General features: G+C 43.4%; 1 protein-coding gene across 1 annotated transcript in view; it reads right to left on the minus strand.

Annotated features, from left to right (window-relative positions):
* Positions 1-12,025, minus strand: part of AFF3 (AF4/FMR2 family, member 3) — a 551,769-nt gene that overhangs the window by 473,940 nt on the left and 65,804 nt on the right. The window contains exons 2-4 of the mRNA XM_010829861.1: positions 8,284-8,404; positions 6,896-7,208; positions 6,387-6,769 (exon numbers count right to left, since the gene is read on the minus strand). Of these exons, the coding sequence (XP_010828163.1) occupies positions 6,387-6,769; positions 6,896-7,208; positions 8,284-8,404 (817 nt within the window). The remainder of the gene's footprint in view (positions 1-6,386; positions 6,770-6,895; positions 7,209-8,283; positions 8,405-12,025) is intronic.

Below are 12,025 nucleotides of genomic sequence, written 5' to 3' on the forward strand. Positions count from 1 at the left end.
GGTCCCCTGCGCAGCCCCGGATGGAGTGTGTAAACAGCAGGATATCACTAATGCAGCTTTCTCACGTGGGTGAGTGATGCTGCCGCTCGGCTCAATTAAACACGCTGTTTAATACTCTATGCCTGCAAAGAGATCTGTTTCAATGAGTCATTCTAAATATGTGCTCCCTGAACATTTTCATGTCTCTTCTCAGCCCCAGTCTTGTTGATTTTATATTTCATGGAACTGGAAGTAAAACTCAAGAATGATGTGGTCCACGGCAGATAATAATAGCTCAGAAAAACCGAAAACATAGACTGAGAAATTCCATGCCAGATTCAGCAATAAACTCTCAGGACGGGGCTAAGCGTTAAATAAGGGAGACTTGTGTCACTCAGGCTTTGCCGTATTAATCCAGGATAATCTCAGTCTTCACGACTGCAGAGACTTTTAACAAATAAACACAAAAGAAATTGCAGGATTTCATATTTCTTTCTCCTCCCACCTCTTGTCATGGAGCCACTACACCCCCAACTCACATACAAGCAGAACCACTTTCAATAACACCCTCATTTTCATATTTTGCTAGCTTTTGTTGTTTCAGGGGCATTTTAAACGAGAAAAATGTAGCCAGTAATTTTTGAACGCCTACCATGATATCACCATGCTAAGCACATTACAGACTTTATCTCATCTACCCTCTGGTAACTCTGTCGAGCAGATACGATCAATCTCTCCACTCCACAAGAATGGAAATGGAGGGGAAGTTAAAGCCCTGGCTCCTGGTCACATGGCTAACAAGTGTCAGAACCAGGATGGAAACCTGGTCCTTGTGGGTGTCCAGAGACCTGGTCATCTCGCTGAGCCCCGTGCCAGCCCAGTGTCCAAAGGCCTGCACGTGATTTCTGCCCAAGAGAGGATGCAACACATAAGAAGAGGCTTTCCTCCCTGGACTGTGCAGGATGGAGGAGATGCTGGACCACACAGCATCTTTGCAAGTGACTCCCAACTCCCAGTCTTGAGGCTCTGAGTCCCAGGTCTGGAGTAACGCCCCCAAGGTTGCCATTTAAGGGAAAACAGACCCGTCATCTGTCCAGATGACATCTGGGACAGGAAGCTTTATGAGAACTGATAAAATATATGGGGAAAATAAAGTGGCTTGCCACCCGCCTCTACCCATGTCCTGCCTGCAACGCCTCCATCACTGGGAGTAGCTTCCCACCGCATGGCTGGAAAACTCTATAATATGAATCTAGAGAAGCCAGAGGGGAAGGGGGATGGGAAAAGATACCTGTACCTTCCCCCAACAGGTCACATTTTAATATGCTTTCTCCACCATTTTCAATATAAGATTAGAGCAACTGAAGTCATTTTAAAGTGACTGAGTGCTTTACCTTTTAGGGTAAATGTAAGAGTACCAAAACAGGCTGGCTGAACATAAGAGTACCGAAAACTACAGAAGCATTTCCACTTGCCAGCCTCTGCTGTGACCTTCAGGACGACCCACCTGTAAGACGGAAAACAAGCTCTTGCGTCCCACCGTATCTGAGATCAAATTTGTGAGTCTCCACTTCTGAGTCTAAGCGGTACCAGTTCTCTGAGACTTCCCGAGAGAAAAGAGGATGCAAGAAGCACAGAGTATAACCACTGATGCTGTTGCCAGGCCACACTGTGGGCGGATGGAGGCTGTCGTGACAGGCAGGATGAGGCCAAAACAGTGGGACCACAGGCTGGCCACACACCCTCTTTCCATCAGGGAGCAATCAGAGAGCATCCTTTGATTTGAGAACATTAAGCAGCTCAGATGTAATTAAGAAATTTAGCCTGGTATGAATATGTAATGTACACACTGCTTTGCAGACGCCTTCTTCCTCCGACAGGCTGGTGCCGACTTTCATTTGGAAGAAATCCATTTTCATACAAAGGTAACCGAGATGAACAGGGTGTAGGAAGCCTACCTCATTCATCTTCTGTGAACTTTAAAGAAAAAAATCAGTTAATTGCTTTTCTAGGAAGCTGTTTCATGAAATCAAGGTGCTTTATCTTTCTGCTCTTATTTGTGGTATAAATGGTGATTTTAAAATGCCCGTCATGAAAATGCTATGATTAATCAATACATCTTAAGAGATTTAATGACTTCTTTTAAAAACAGAAATCTGATCAACCAAAAACGGTCAATGTGTTCTTGTAGATGAATTATCAACCACTAAGAAAACTCCAAACATACAGCCTACTAAATGATATTCAAATATAGGTGTCTCTTTCCCTGGGGAGGGGCAGTAGTCATGGGTTTCCTGACTTTGCAAACGCGTTCTTTTCCCAGCCACTCAAGCCCTCTGCAAGACCGGGTTAGTTACTGCCATTTTTTAAATTAATAGCAAACAGAAACTAAAACATGAATGTTTTTGAATGCCACCACTGAAGCTGTAGCGTGCCAAACAAACTGATTTCATAGACCAAGGCTCATATTTTGTCTCCACTGCACCACATATTAGTCTTTTTTATAGCACTGCCCAATTTTTGTTTTGCCTACAGCACCTAGGATAAAAATACGTATTTTTTAATTCTACCAACTAATATGAAGCACATATGAAGCATATAATATGAAGCACACTAATATGAAGACTAATATGAAGCACACTTTTCCAATCTGAAATTATCTTTTTAGATAATTTCACCTCTTATTTCAAATAGCAGTGTCTTATTAGCCCATGAGCCGAAGACAGGCACTGTGAAACTAATCAAGCATAAGCTTCAGGGGCTCTGGAGCCAAGGTTCCTCCCAAGGTCCCAAGAGGAGCCCCAACAATGTGTTTTTGTAAATATTTCAAGTGTAAAATATTTTCCTATGCTTTTTTTTCCTAAACAGGACCCCAAGACAGTATAAATATTAGGTCTCACAACCTATATTTGCCCCCTCTAAGTTAACAGTAAATTACATTTTACATGTTAAGGGCAAAATACTAATTGTGTATGTGTGTGCATGAGACAAAAAATAATTCACTTCCACCAGAAGAGTCAGTGCGCCCTGCCTTAGAGCACTCCAATATGCCTGCTTCAGCCATTCCTCAAAGCTCCTGGCTCCTACCGCACAGGAGTCACCCTTCCAAGTGGCACCCCCGGGAGGGCTCACTTAATGAGGGGTAGCATCAGAAGTGAAAGTCTTGGCTATAACAACAAAAATATGTTTTTCATTAAACACAAAACTGAGCTGGGAACAACCAGCCAAGAGGCAGGTGTATCGGTGAAAGAAGTCCCTTGAGGTCTCTCACTTCCACATCAAACTGCACTGAAATTTCTCTACACTAATTACCTATTATTGAAGATGAAAGAATGGTAACAAATAATTCGCCACGGCAGCAGATAGGGTGCACATGTCGGAAAGAAGGAAGAATTTACCAAGTGTAAAATCAGACAAGAGAGATTCTCAAGTTCTCCATTTTTAAAAACAACAAAGAATTTTTTCCACTCTAAGGATTATGAAGGTAAGGGAATTTTCCTAGGGCTAGAAGCCCGATTTTAAATTTAGTTTGGATTATAAGTGAGAGAAATGGCAAATTAAAAGTGAAGTGCTAGAGTCTCCTTAATTTCCTGGAGACAGAGATCATGTTTTAAATTTTTTTTTTAATCTTTCACACCACATTCCACCTAGCTATTGATTTGCTTTTCTTATGAGGATCGGCCCTTCCCAGTACCATACGTATAGTTATATTTTCACTTCCCTGGTTTTCACGTCATTTTTACCCAATGCTTCTTTTGAGTCTCCAAATTCTTCACAGTGTCTTAAGTCTTGCTCTACAGCTAACATCTTGAAAAAGTGTAGTCAAATAACACAAGGTCCCTTCGGGTCATCTCCTGTGTCAATTTTCCTAAGAAACATATGCTCTATCTCAGAGAAAAGAACATCAGTACTACTGAAAGGACATTTCCACAGAGCTGGTATCTGTGTAAAAAAATACAGAGGCATTAACATTTATTAAATGGCTCACCACCCTGTTTTATTCCTTCCAAAAAATAACAGCAAATATACCTTCAAATCCAACTAGTTGATATAATTCTTCAGTTTCTATTATGACTGTGCCTTTATAGAAATGTCTTATAAATATTGAATGATATGTCTACAAAGGGTATTTTTTAAACTCTTGGGGGTACTGTAAAGAAACAAACCAACCAACAAACCCTTTGAGCTTGAAGGACAGGAAGTGGAACATTCACTTTTAGGTACCACCCTGCTGCCCATGGGAAAGAGTCGTGTTATTATAATAGCAGACTGGCTGAACACATAAGAGTTACATGATCCAAATTACCACAGTGTCCCTAATATGCATAATCGCCCTAATATGCAAAGCTTTTTGCTAAAATAAAGACTGCATATACTCTCCCCCACCAAACAAACAAAAAACCCCATCAAATTTAACTTTGTTCTACAAACAACATTACCTCTTTTCCTCAATGCATGATTGACCTCTTTGAAATATACCTTGGAGAAAGTTCAGTGTCATTCCATGTGGGGGGAATGAAACACTTCTCGTATAGAAGTTCTCATTTCTCTCCGTCTGCATCTCTGTCTCAAGCATGTCCCTCTTTCTGTGATTACCAACACTTGCACAGGGTGTCATTCTCAATCTGGAGTCTGAGACGGGCATCATGGGAGCGTCCATGTGAGCAAGGACATACCCAAAAGCCCAGTGAAAACTGCAGAGTTGTCCACATAAGGCTGCCCTGGTTGTCAGAAACAGACTTTCCACCAGAGCTTTACCAAGCTCATTAGGTTCCAAAGTAAATAAATTGTTACCCAATAAATTTTAAGTTTCTTTGGTGCATAAAAAAAATAATTGTAACAAGGAATCACTGGGAATTAAAATTATGAAGGGATTCCTGGTGATTATGGTCACCTCTGTTCAAAAATAAGTCAGGCGTCATTGGCTGGTACAGACCATTTGTTTGATGAGGATAAGAAAAATCAAAGAGCTGGATGAATTCAATTTTGTCAGCAGGTATCTAGGTATGTTTCCTACAAACGTTTAGAAACGTGAATGCTTACAGAAGTTACATTTTGCTTTCATTAATTCCTAATAAACACTTTTTGGGATCCATCATAAACGAATAATCAAAAGAAGTCATTGGTATGCATGTCACTTAATTTCCTCATGAGAACCTGTGTAAACATCTCAGAGTAATAAATGTGTCTTCTTTAAGGGGAATACATTGATCTCTCAGTAGGTACCTGGTGCTTTCTGAGATGAGAAATCAGAAATGCATAGAAGAGCTGACAGTGGCTGAGTTGTCGGACCCACGGTGAAAAATGCCAAATCATCTGTTTCATTTGGTTACTAGATCAAGTTAAGATACAAAGAATATTTTGGCCGTCACTGTTGTTCCGTCTTTCGAAAAGAATATGTCAAAAAAAAAACCAACTCCATGAAGAGTTCCTAAGTATATTGTTCTTGAGCTTACACTGTATTTTAGTAAGTATACCATATCACAGCAAAACAAACAAACAAAATGTACAGTCATATTTCTTCATGTGATCTTGGCAACTGTCATCTATTTGGAATAGAATACGAGATGTGATTTTCTCAAACAGAACCTCATCTTCCACCCAGATTTACTGTTCAGGTGACTAGCCGCAGCCTCTTTGCTAACTCTGTGATTGGGATTTACTTGTTTTAAAGTCTAATATTCCATATATTCATCCTATATATTTTGTAATGCAATGAAAAAGCACTCTAGAGTAAACTCAACATGCAAACCAGAAGATCCTGAACTAAAAGATTTCACTCTCTTCATATAACCTAACATCATCTTCACAGGACAAGGAGAATTCTCACTTAACATCAATGAATCCAGATCTCAGATATTATAATATAGATAGGACACCTGAAACTTTTGAATAATCACCATGTTCAATACTGAATCACTTAACAATTACTTTAGAAGACATGATGAGGCCTACCTTGTGAAGTTTTTCCTGGAACATTTCAAAACTGTCAAAAATGTTGAATTTCTTTCTGAACTCTTTTACATACAAATTAACCTCTTTACACACTAAAAGCTTTGACATACTTTTTTCCCGCATACAAAATCTCTGACAACACTGCCTTGTTACACACACACACACACACACACACACCCCTTGAACTATATTACTCCAAGGCATTCCTTCCTGAACGAGCTGACACACCACAGCTGCATATGCTGGTACTTAAAAATATTCTTATTATAATCAATTTGAGATTTTAAGAGTCATTATGGCTGCATATACCCTTCTGTATTGATGGCTACAAATCCCACCATGTGACATTAGTCACACATCAAAATAAACAAACAGGGAGTGAAATTTAGAACTGTCAGGTCAGCACTCGGAACAACTCAGATGCATGTACATGGTGTTGAGAAAAGACTCACCTCTCCTTGTTTGGGGATGCTGAACTTGGAGAGCTTGGCCTTGGCTCTGGCTGACTCCGACTTGGTGGCCGGGACACCCCTGTACAAGCAGTGCACGCCAGTCTCTGCAGAGGACTTTAGCTTCGGAGACTCATCGGGCGCCTGATCTTGGCCATCCATGGGCCGCACATATGCAGTAGGCTTCTGCTGGACAAGGCTGGGTTTCGAAGCCAGGGAGGGAGGAAAGTTCTGCACGCAGTGGCCATTGCCGCTGTGCTTGGCTCCCATAGCAGGGGGCCTGTCCTGGGTCTGAAGACCCACCTCGACATTGCACACCTGTTTGGTCCGCGGCTGCTGTCTGCCAACGCCATCGCCAAGCAAGGTCCTGAGAGTGCCCTGTTGTGCTGAGTTGGAAGAAGAAGAAGAGGAAGATGAGGAGGAGGGGCTTGACACACTGGGGCTGGGATTTTTACTACGATTTTCTGGGTGAGCAGATCTGTTCAGATCAAGCGTTCTGTGTCCGTGCTTACTTGCTCTCTGTTGGCCATCGGATGGCGGGTGCCCAGCCTTCTGCCAGCCCATGGTGCCCCGCTTACTCTGCTGCCCGGGGACAGCTGCTGGGGTGGAGGATGTGGTGCTGCAGACCGATGCTGGCTGAGTCTGGGCTCTTGAATCTGCCACAAAATGTTCATCAATCTTGGTCACGGGAGCCTGAGGAACCCCAGGTTTGGGAACACCCACAAGATGACTCTGGTTTGATCGATCCGTGAGAAAGTCTTTCATTTCATCGTAATTGCCTAAAGTGTTCTGGAGCCGGTTGGAGAGCTCATCCCCCTTGTTAGTCTAGAGAGAGAACACAACACCCACACTTCAGTTAGAGCTCACAGAAACACAGGGGGATGATGGAAGGAGAGGCACCCTTATCACTGAAAGAGACAGACCCGCCACATTCAGAATGGGAACAGGAAGATTTGATCAGACTCAGTGTTTCTGAAGACATCTGTCTACTCTCAGCATCTCACCAGAGCTGGACCACTGCTACCAGCCTCAGCATGCACAAAAAATGCACAAATGAAGCGTCTCTCCTTGGTCTTGTGCCGCAGCCAAGGAAACTAGGAAATTTACTATCGCTATGTCACCAAATGGTCTGGACTAAGGTTTTCCTTAAAAGTGGATTTCCTTTTCCTTTCTTTATTTCATTCCACTGTAAGTTTTCCTTGAAAGTCCAGATTGGGCTCAAATTGTTTTGCTTCCAATGTCTAAATAAAGAATTATTCTCATCAGAAACCCAGAGGGACAGACAGAAGAAGCCAGAGAGTACAGCACCGTGTCTGTCACCCAGCCAGCGGTCCCGGGGCAGCAGGCTAAGGGGGCACCATGGCACTCAATCTCCTCTAAGTCCCCGGCCTGAACTATGCTCACTTCCAAGCAGCCTGAGAAATGAGTGAAATCTGGGAAGAGAATTTCATTTTGGAAGCGAGGTTATACTTCTGGCCTTCAGCAGAAATAAGAAACAATCCAACAGTTCTTTTCTTATGAACCATATCAAGTACCCTGCTCCTAGGATAAGCTACGTGCGACAAAGACGAGACCCAACCTCTTTTTAGTGTTTGTTTCCTAACAGTTTAGAAAACATAACAAACAGCCCTGACTTTGCAAATCAGTGCAGAGATGAAGTCAATTATGGATAAAAACCATAGCACACAGACGTTCATCTTCAATAAAAGTTGTATTTCACTGAGGGACCAGCCAGCAAAGATATGTGAAAGAGACACCAAAATTTGTCGGGGGGGACCCCATATTTAGGGGTTGAGCTGTCTCAAGTTGGGTTGGCCAGCTCCTGTAGTCAAAACTGCCATCCCATGGGGTTAAGCAAGAGGAAAGAGAGGGTGAAGAAGAACACGTGGAAACCATTTACCTTGTAGGGTTCACTAAAGAGGGAGTAACTCGAATTAAATGCGCCATCGTCCTGCTGAGCTTCCTGGTTTCTTCTTTCTCGTTCTTTCCTCCGTAACACGTTTCTATCCGGTTCGTAGACACTGCATAAGGGAGAAAGGAAAGAGGATAACCCCACACACACACACAAATTAAACGTAATGCCCAGTGTAACATTCACCTGAGTGCAGAGGCCTGGTTCACGGGGAAATGATGATGGTGAAGGTGAGCAAGGACCAGATGAAGGCCAGTCTAATCAAGCAGTACAGCAAGGGTGTTTTAGAATTCTGTTCTTCAGGAGGGAAAAAAATCTTCAGGACAAGTTGCAACCAGTACTAGACCTCTCTCCTAATATGTGAAAGAGGGAGTACCTACACAACTTTGTCAGAAGACTGAAAATAATCTTAAAGCAGATGGTAATTACTGCAATGTGTAAACAGAAATTATGAGTGTATTTCCTCTTATGACATAGCCCCAGAATGTTATATTGGAATGTGTCTGCTCTTTTCTTTCTCCCCCGCCTTTTTTTTGCACGGCTGTGTTTCTGTAGTGATTCTTTCATTAACTAGATCCCCAAAGAGCTGTTAAAACTCCATGCTGCAGTGGTTTTCACGGTTATGAGCCTTCTTCTGATCTCTGCTAATCAGTCAAGTCGTCAAACCCCTCCCGAATCCATCCTTCCTTCTGATATATTTGACACGATCACTCTCCTCACCATGAAAAATGTGCAAAGAGGAAGGGATGCAGGCAACGACAGAGAGGACGGAAATTGAATCATGGTGTGTCATCAAGGAACTCGGGCTTTTTGTGCTAGAAAATTAATATCTATTCCCTCAAGATGTAATTACGAAGTGACCAGAAACCTGATAACTAGACAGACTAAGGAAAAAAAAATAGTGTTCCTTCCTCTTAGTAAGGGGAAAATAAAGGGGCTAATTCAACTAATAATAAGGAAGTGACTCGTTAAGTGATGGAAGGAAACAGACTTGTTTCTTCAGCTCAGTAGACAGAGAAATCTGGCCCCCGTGTAGACAACAGAACTACCCATTGTAAGGCACTGCCACGCCCTCCAAACGAGCACTCTGTGCTTTTCCAGCAGTTAGTTTAAGTCACCTTGTCATCATTTTGCTCAGATCTCCTTCTCAGTCTAGGAGACACAGGCTGGAGTTGGGAGCCAGGACGGCCACCTCCTGACCACGATCCTGCCATAAACCAGTGATGTGATGACAGAAAAGCCATGCCATCGCTCTCTCTGCAGCCCTCATGATAAAACAGTACCCTCATGGTACTGTCACAAGGTTTGAACGTGAAGGAAATCTCCAAAAAGGGCTTTGTAATAGCTTCGGGTGTCCAAAATCCAATGTACTGCTATCAAATGTTGTTATAATGAGAGGATTCGAGGGTTCAAAGAAACTTAAAAAAATAAGTGAGGTTTGGGGTATTTTTTTAGCTTAATTGCTATCTTGAGTAAAAGAGCATATGCATGTCATGTTGCTGTAAAGGACGTAAATAAAACGATCATAAAATAAATATTGCTTATCCTCCCAGCTCTGCCCGTGAGATCAGGATGTATTTTAAATTTGCTGTCAAAGGGGTGATGTTCAATGTGCTTCTGGCAAGACTTCGAGAGCACCTAAGGCATTTCATTTAAATTTCAGATCAGGGAAGGTTAAAATACCCAGAACATGTAGCCTATTAGCATTTTAATTCATCCTTAGTACATTACCCAAAGTTATTCAGTTTGGGAGTCTAAGAAGTGACCTTCACGTAAGGGAGGCTGGGACCCTAGTCTTCCCCATGGTGAGGCTCACCACTCCAACCCTGTAGTTACTGGGAACTCCCCAGAGTGGCTTTGGTGACAGTGACTGGCATAAGGGAGGCACGAGATGGGAATGACACTCATTCACAGAACCAGGAGAGAGAACGATTGTTCTGCCCAGAGTGCAGACTCCTGGGTCTGACTTTTGTGAACATACCATGGAGTTCTGCGGGAGGCTGGGGACACACACTCATGCTGTGGATGGGCACGAAGCGGGCTGGGGCCCAGAGAGGCACTGCAGCTTTACACTGAACTGGCTCATTTCCGGACCAGCACTGGCACTCAGAAACACACGCCTGTGTCACATGCACACATCCACGGATGAAGCGCCTACTGTGTGCCCCCCATGCACAGAGATTCCCACAGACATGCTTGCTGTCTTCAGCCAACTCAGGCTAACCAAACACACAAGACTGGTGGGATGCATGAAGTGGACTGATGTAACACAGAGCAGGCAGGTGGTCATTCAGGATGATTCCCCGGGCTTCTGAGAAGCCCCATACCCAGTATGATACCTCCTGCATCTGCTGGCTGATGACTGAAACTCCACAACTAGAGAGTCATTCCTCTGGTTTAGGATGTCTTCACCCCTGTAAGAAATGCAGACACCACAAGAAGGGAAAACACTTTACACCTGATCAGCCCTTGGCGCCTAAGTGTGCATGCGTTTGTCAGCTTTCCCCCAGAGGCCAGGGGGTAAGGACACAGGACATCACGGCCCAAGGGGGAGTCCAAACAGGACTTGTGATGCAATGAAAAGGTCAGGAACAAGGTAGAGTACAGCAATGAAGATACAGAAGTTACATTTCAAGGGACTTCCATGGCAGTACAATGGTTAAGAATCTGCCTTGCAATGCAGGGGACTCGCATTTGATCCCTGGTTGCTGAACTAAGATGCCGCATGTCACAGAGCAAGGAAGCCCATGTGCCACAACTAGAGGGTCCACACACTGCCATGAAAGACCCCACACAACACAGTGAAGATCCCGTGTGCTGCAACAAAGACCCGCTGCAGCCAAATATATGAATATTTTTTTTAAAAATTACTAGAAGTGGGATTTGACATTACGCTAGCATAAAAAATGCTGGAGAGGATGTGGAGAAAAGGGAACCCTCTTACAACATTGGTGGGAATGCAAACTAGTAGAGCAACTATGGAGAACAGTATCAGATCAGATCAGATCAGATCAATCGCTCAGTCATGTGCAACTCTTGCGACCCCATGAATCGCAGCACGCCAGGCCTCCCTGTCCATCACCAACTCCTGGAGTTGACTCAGACTCACGTCCATCGAGTCAGTGATGCCATCCAGCCATCTCATCCTATGTCGTCCCCTTCTCCTCCTGCTCCCAATCCCTCCCAGCATCAGAGTCTATTCCAATGAGTCAACTCTTCGCATGAGATGGCCAAAGTACTAGAGTTTCAGCTTTAGCATCATTCTTTCCAAAGAAATCCCAAAGGGCTGATCTCCTTCAGAATGGACTGGTTGGATCTCCTTGAAGTCCAAGGGACTTTCAAGAGTCTTCTCCAACACCACAGTTCAAAAGCATCAATTCTTTGGTACTCAGCCTTCTTCACAGTCCAACTCTCACATCCATACATGACCACAGGAAAAACCGTAGCCTTGACTAGACAGACCTTTGTTGGCAAAGTGATGTCTCTGCTTTTCAATATGCTATCTAGGTTGGTCATAACTTTTCCTTCCAAGGAGTAAGCGTCTTTTAATTTCATGGCTGCAATCACCATCTGCAGTGATTTTGGAGCCCCCAAAAATAAAGTCTGACACTGTTTCCACTGTTTCCCCATCTATTTCCCATGAAGTGGTGGGACCAGATGCCATGATCTTCGTTTTCTGAATGTTGAGCTTTAAGCCAACTTTTTCACTCTCCACTTTCACCTTCATCAA

Source organism: Bison bison, unplaced genomic scaffold (assembly GCF_000754665.1).
Source record: "Bison bison bison isolate TAMUID 2011002044 unplaced genomic scaffold, Bison_UMD1.0 scf7180017864508, whole genome shotgun sequence".
Lineage (NCBI taxonomy): Eukaryota > Metazoa > Chordata > Mammalia > Artiodactyla > Bovidae > Bison > Bison bison.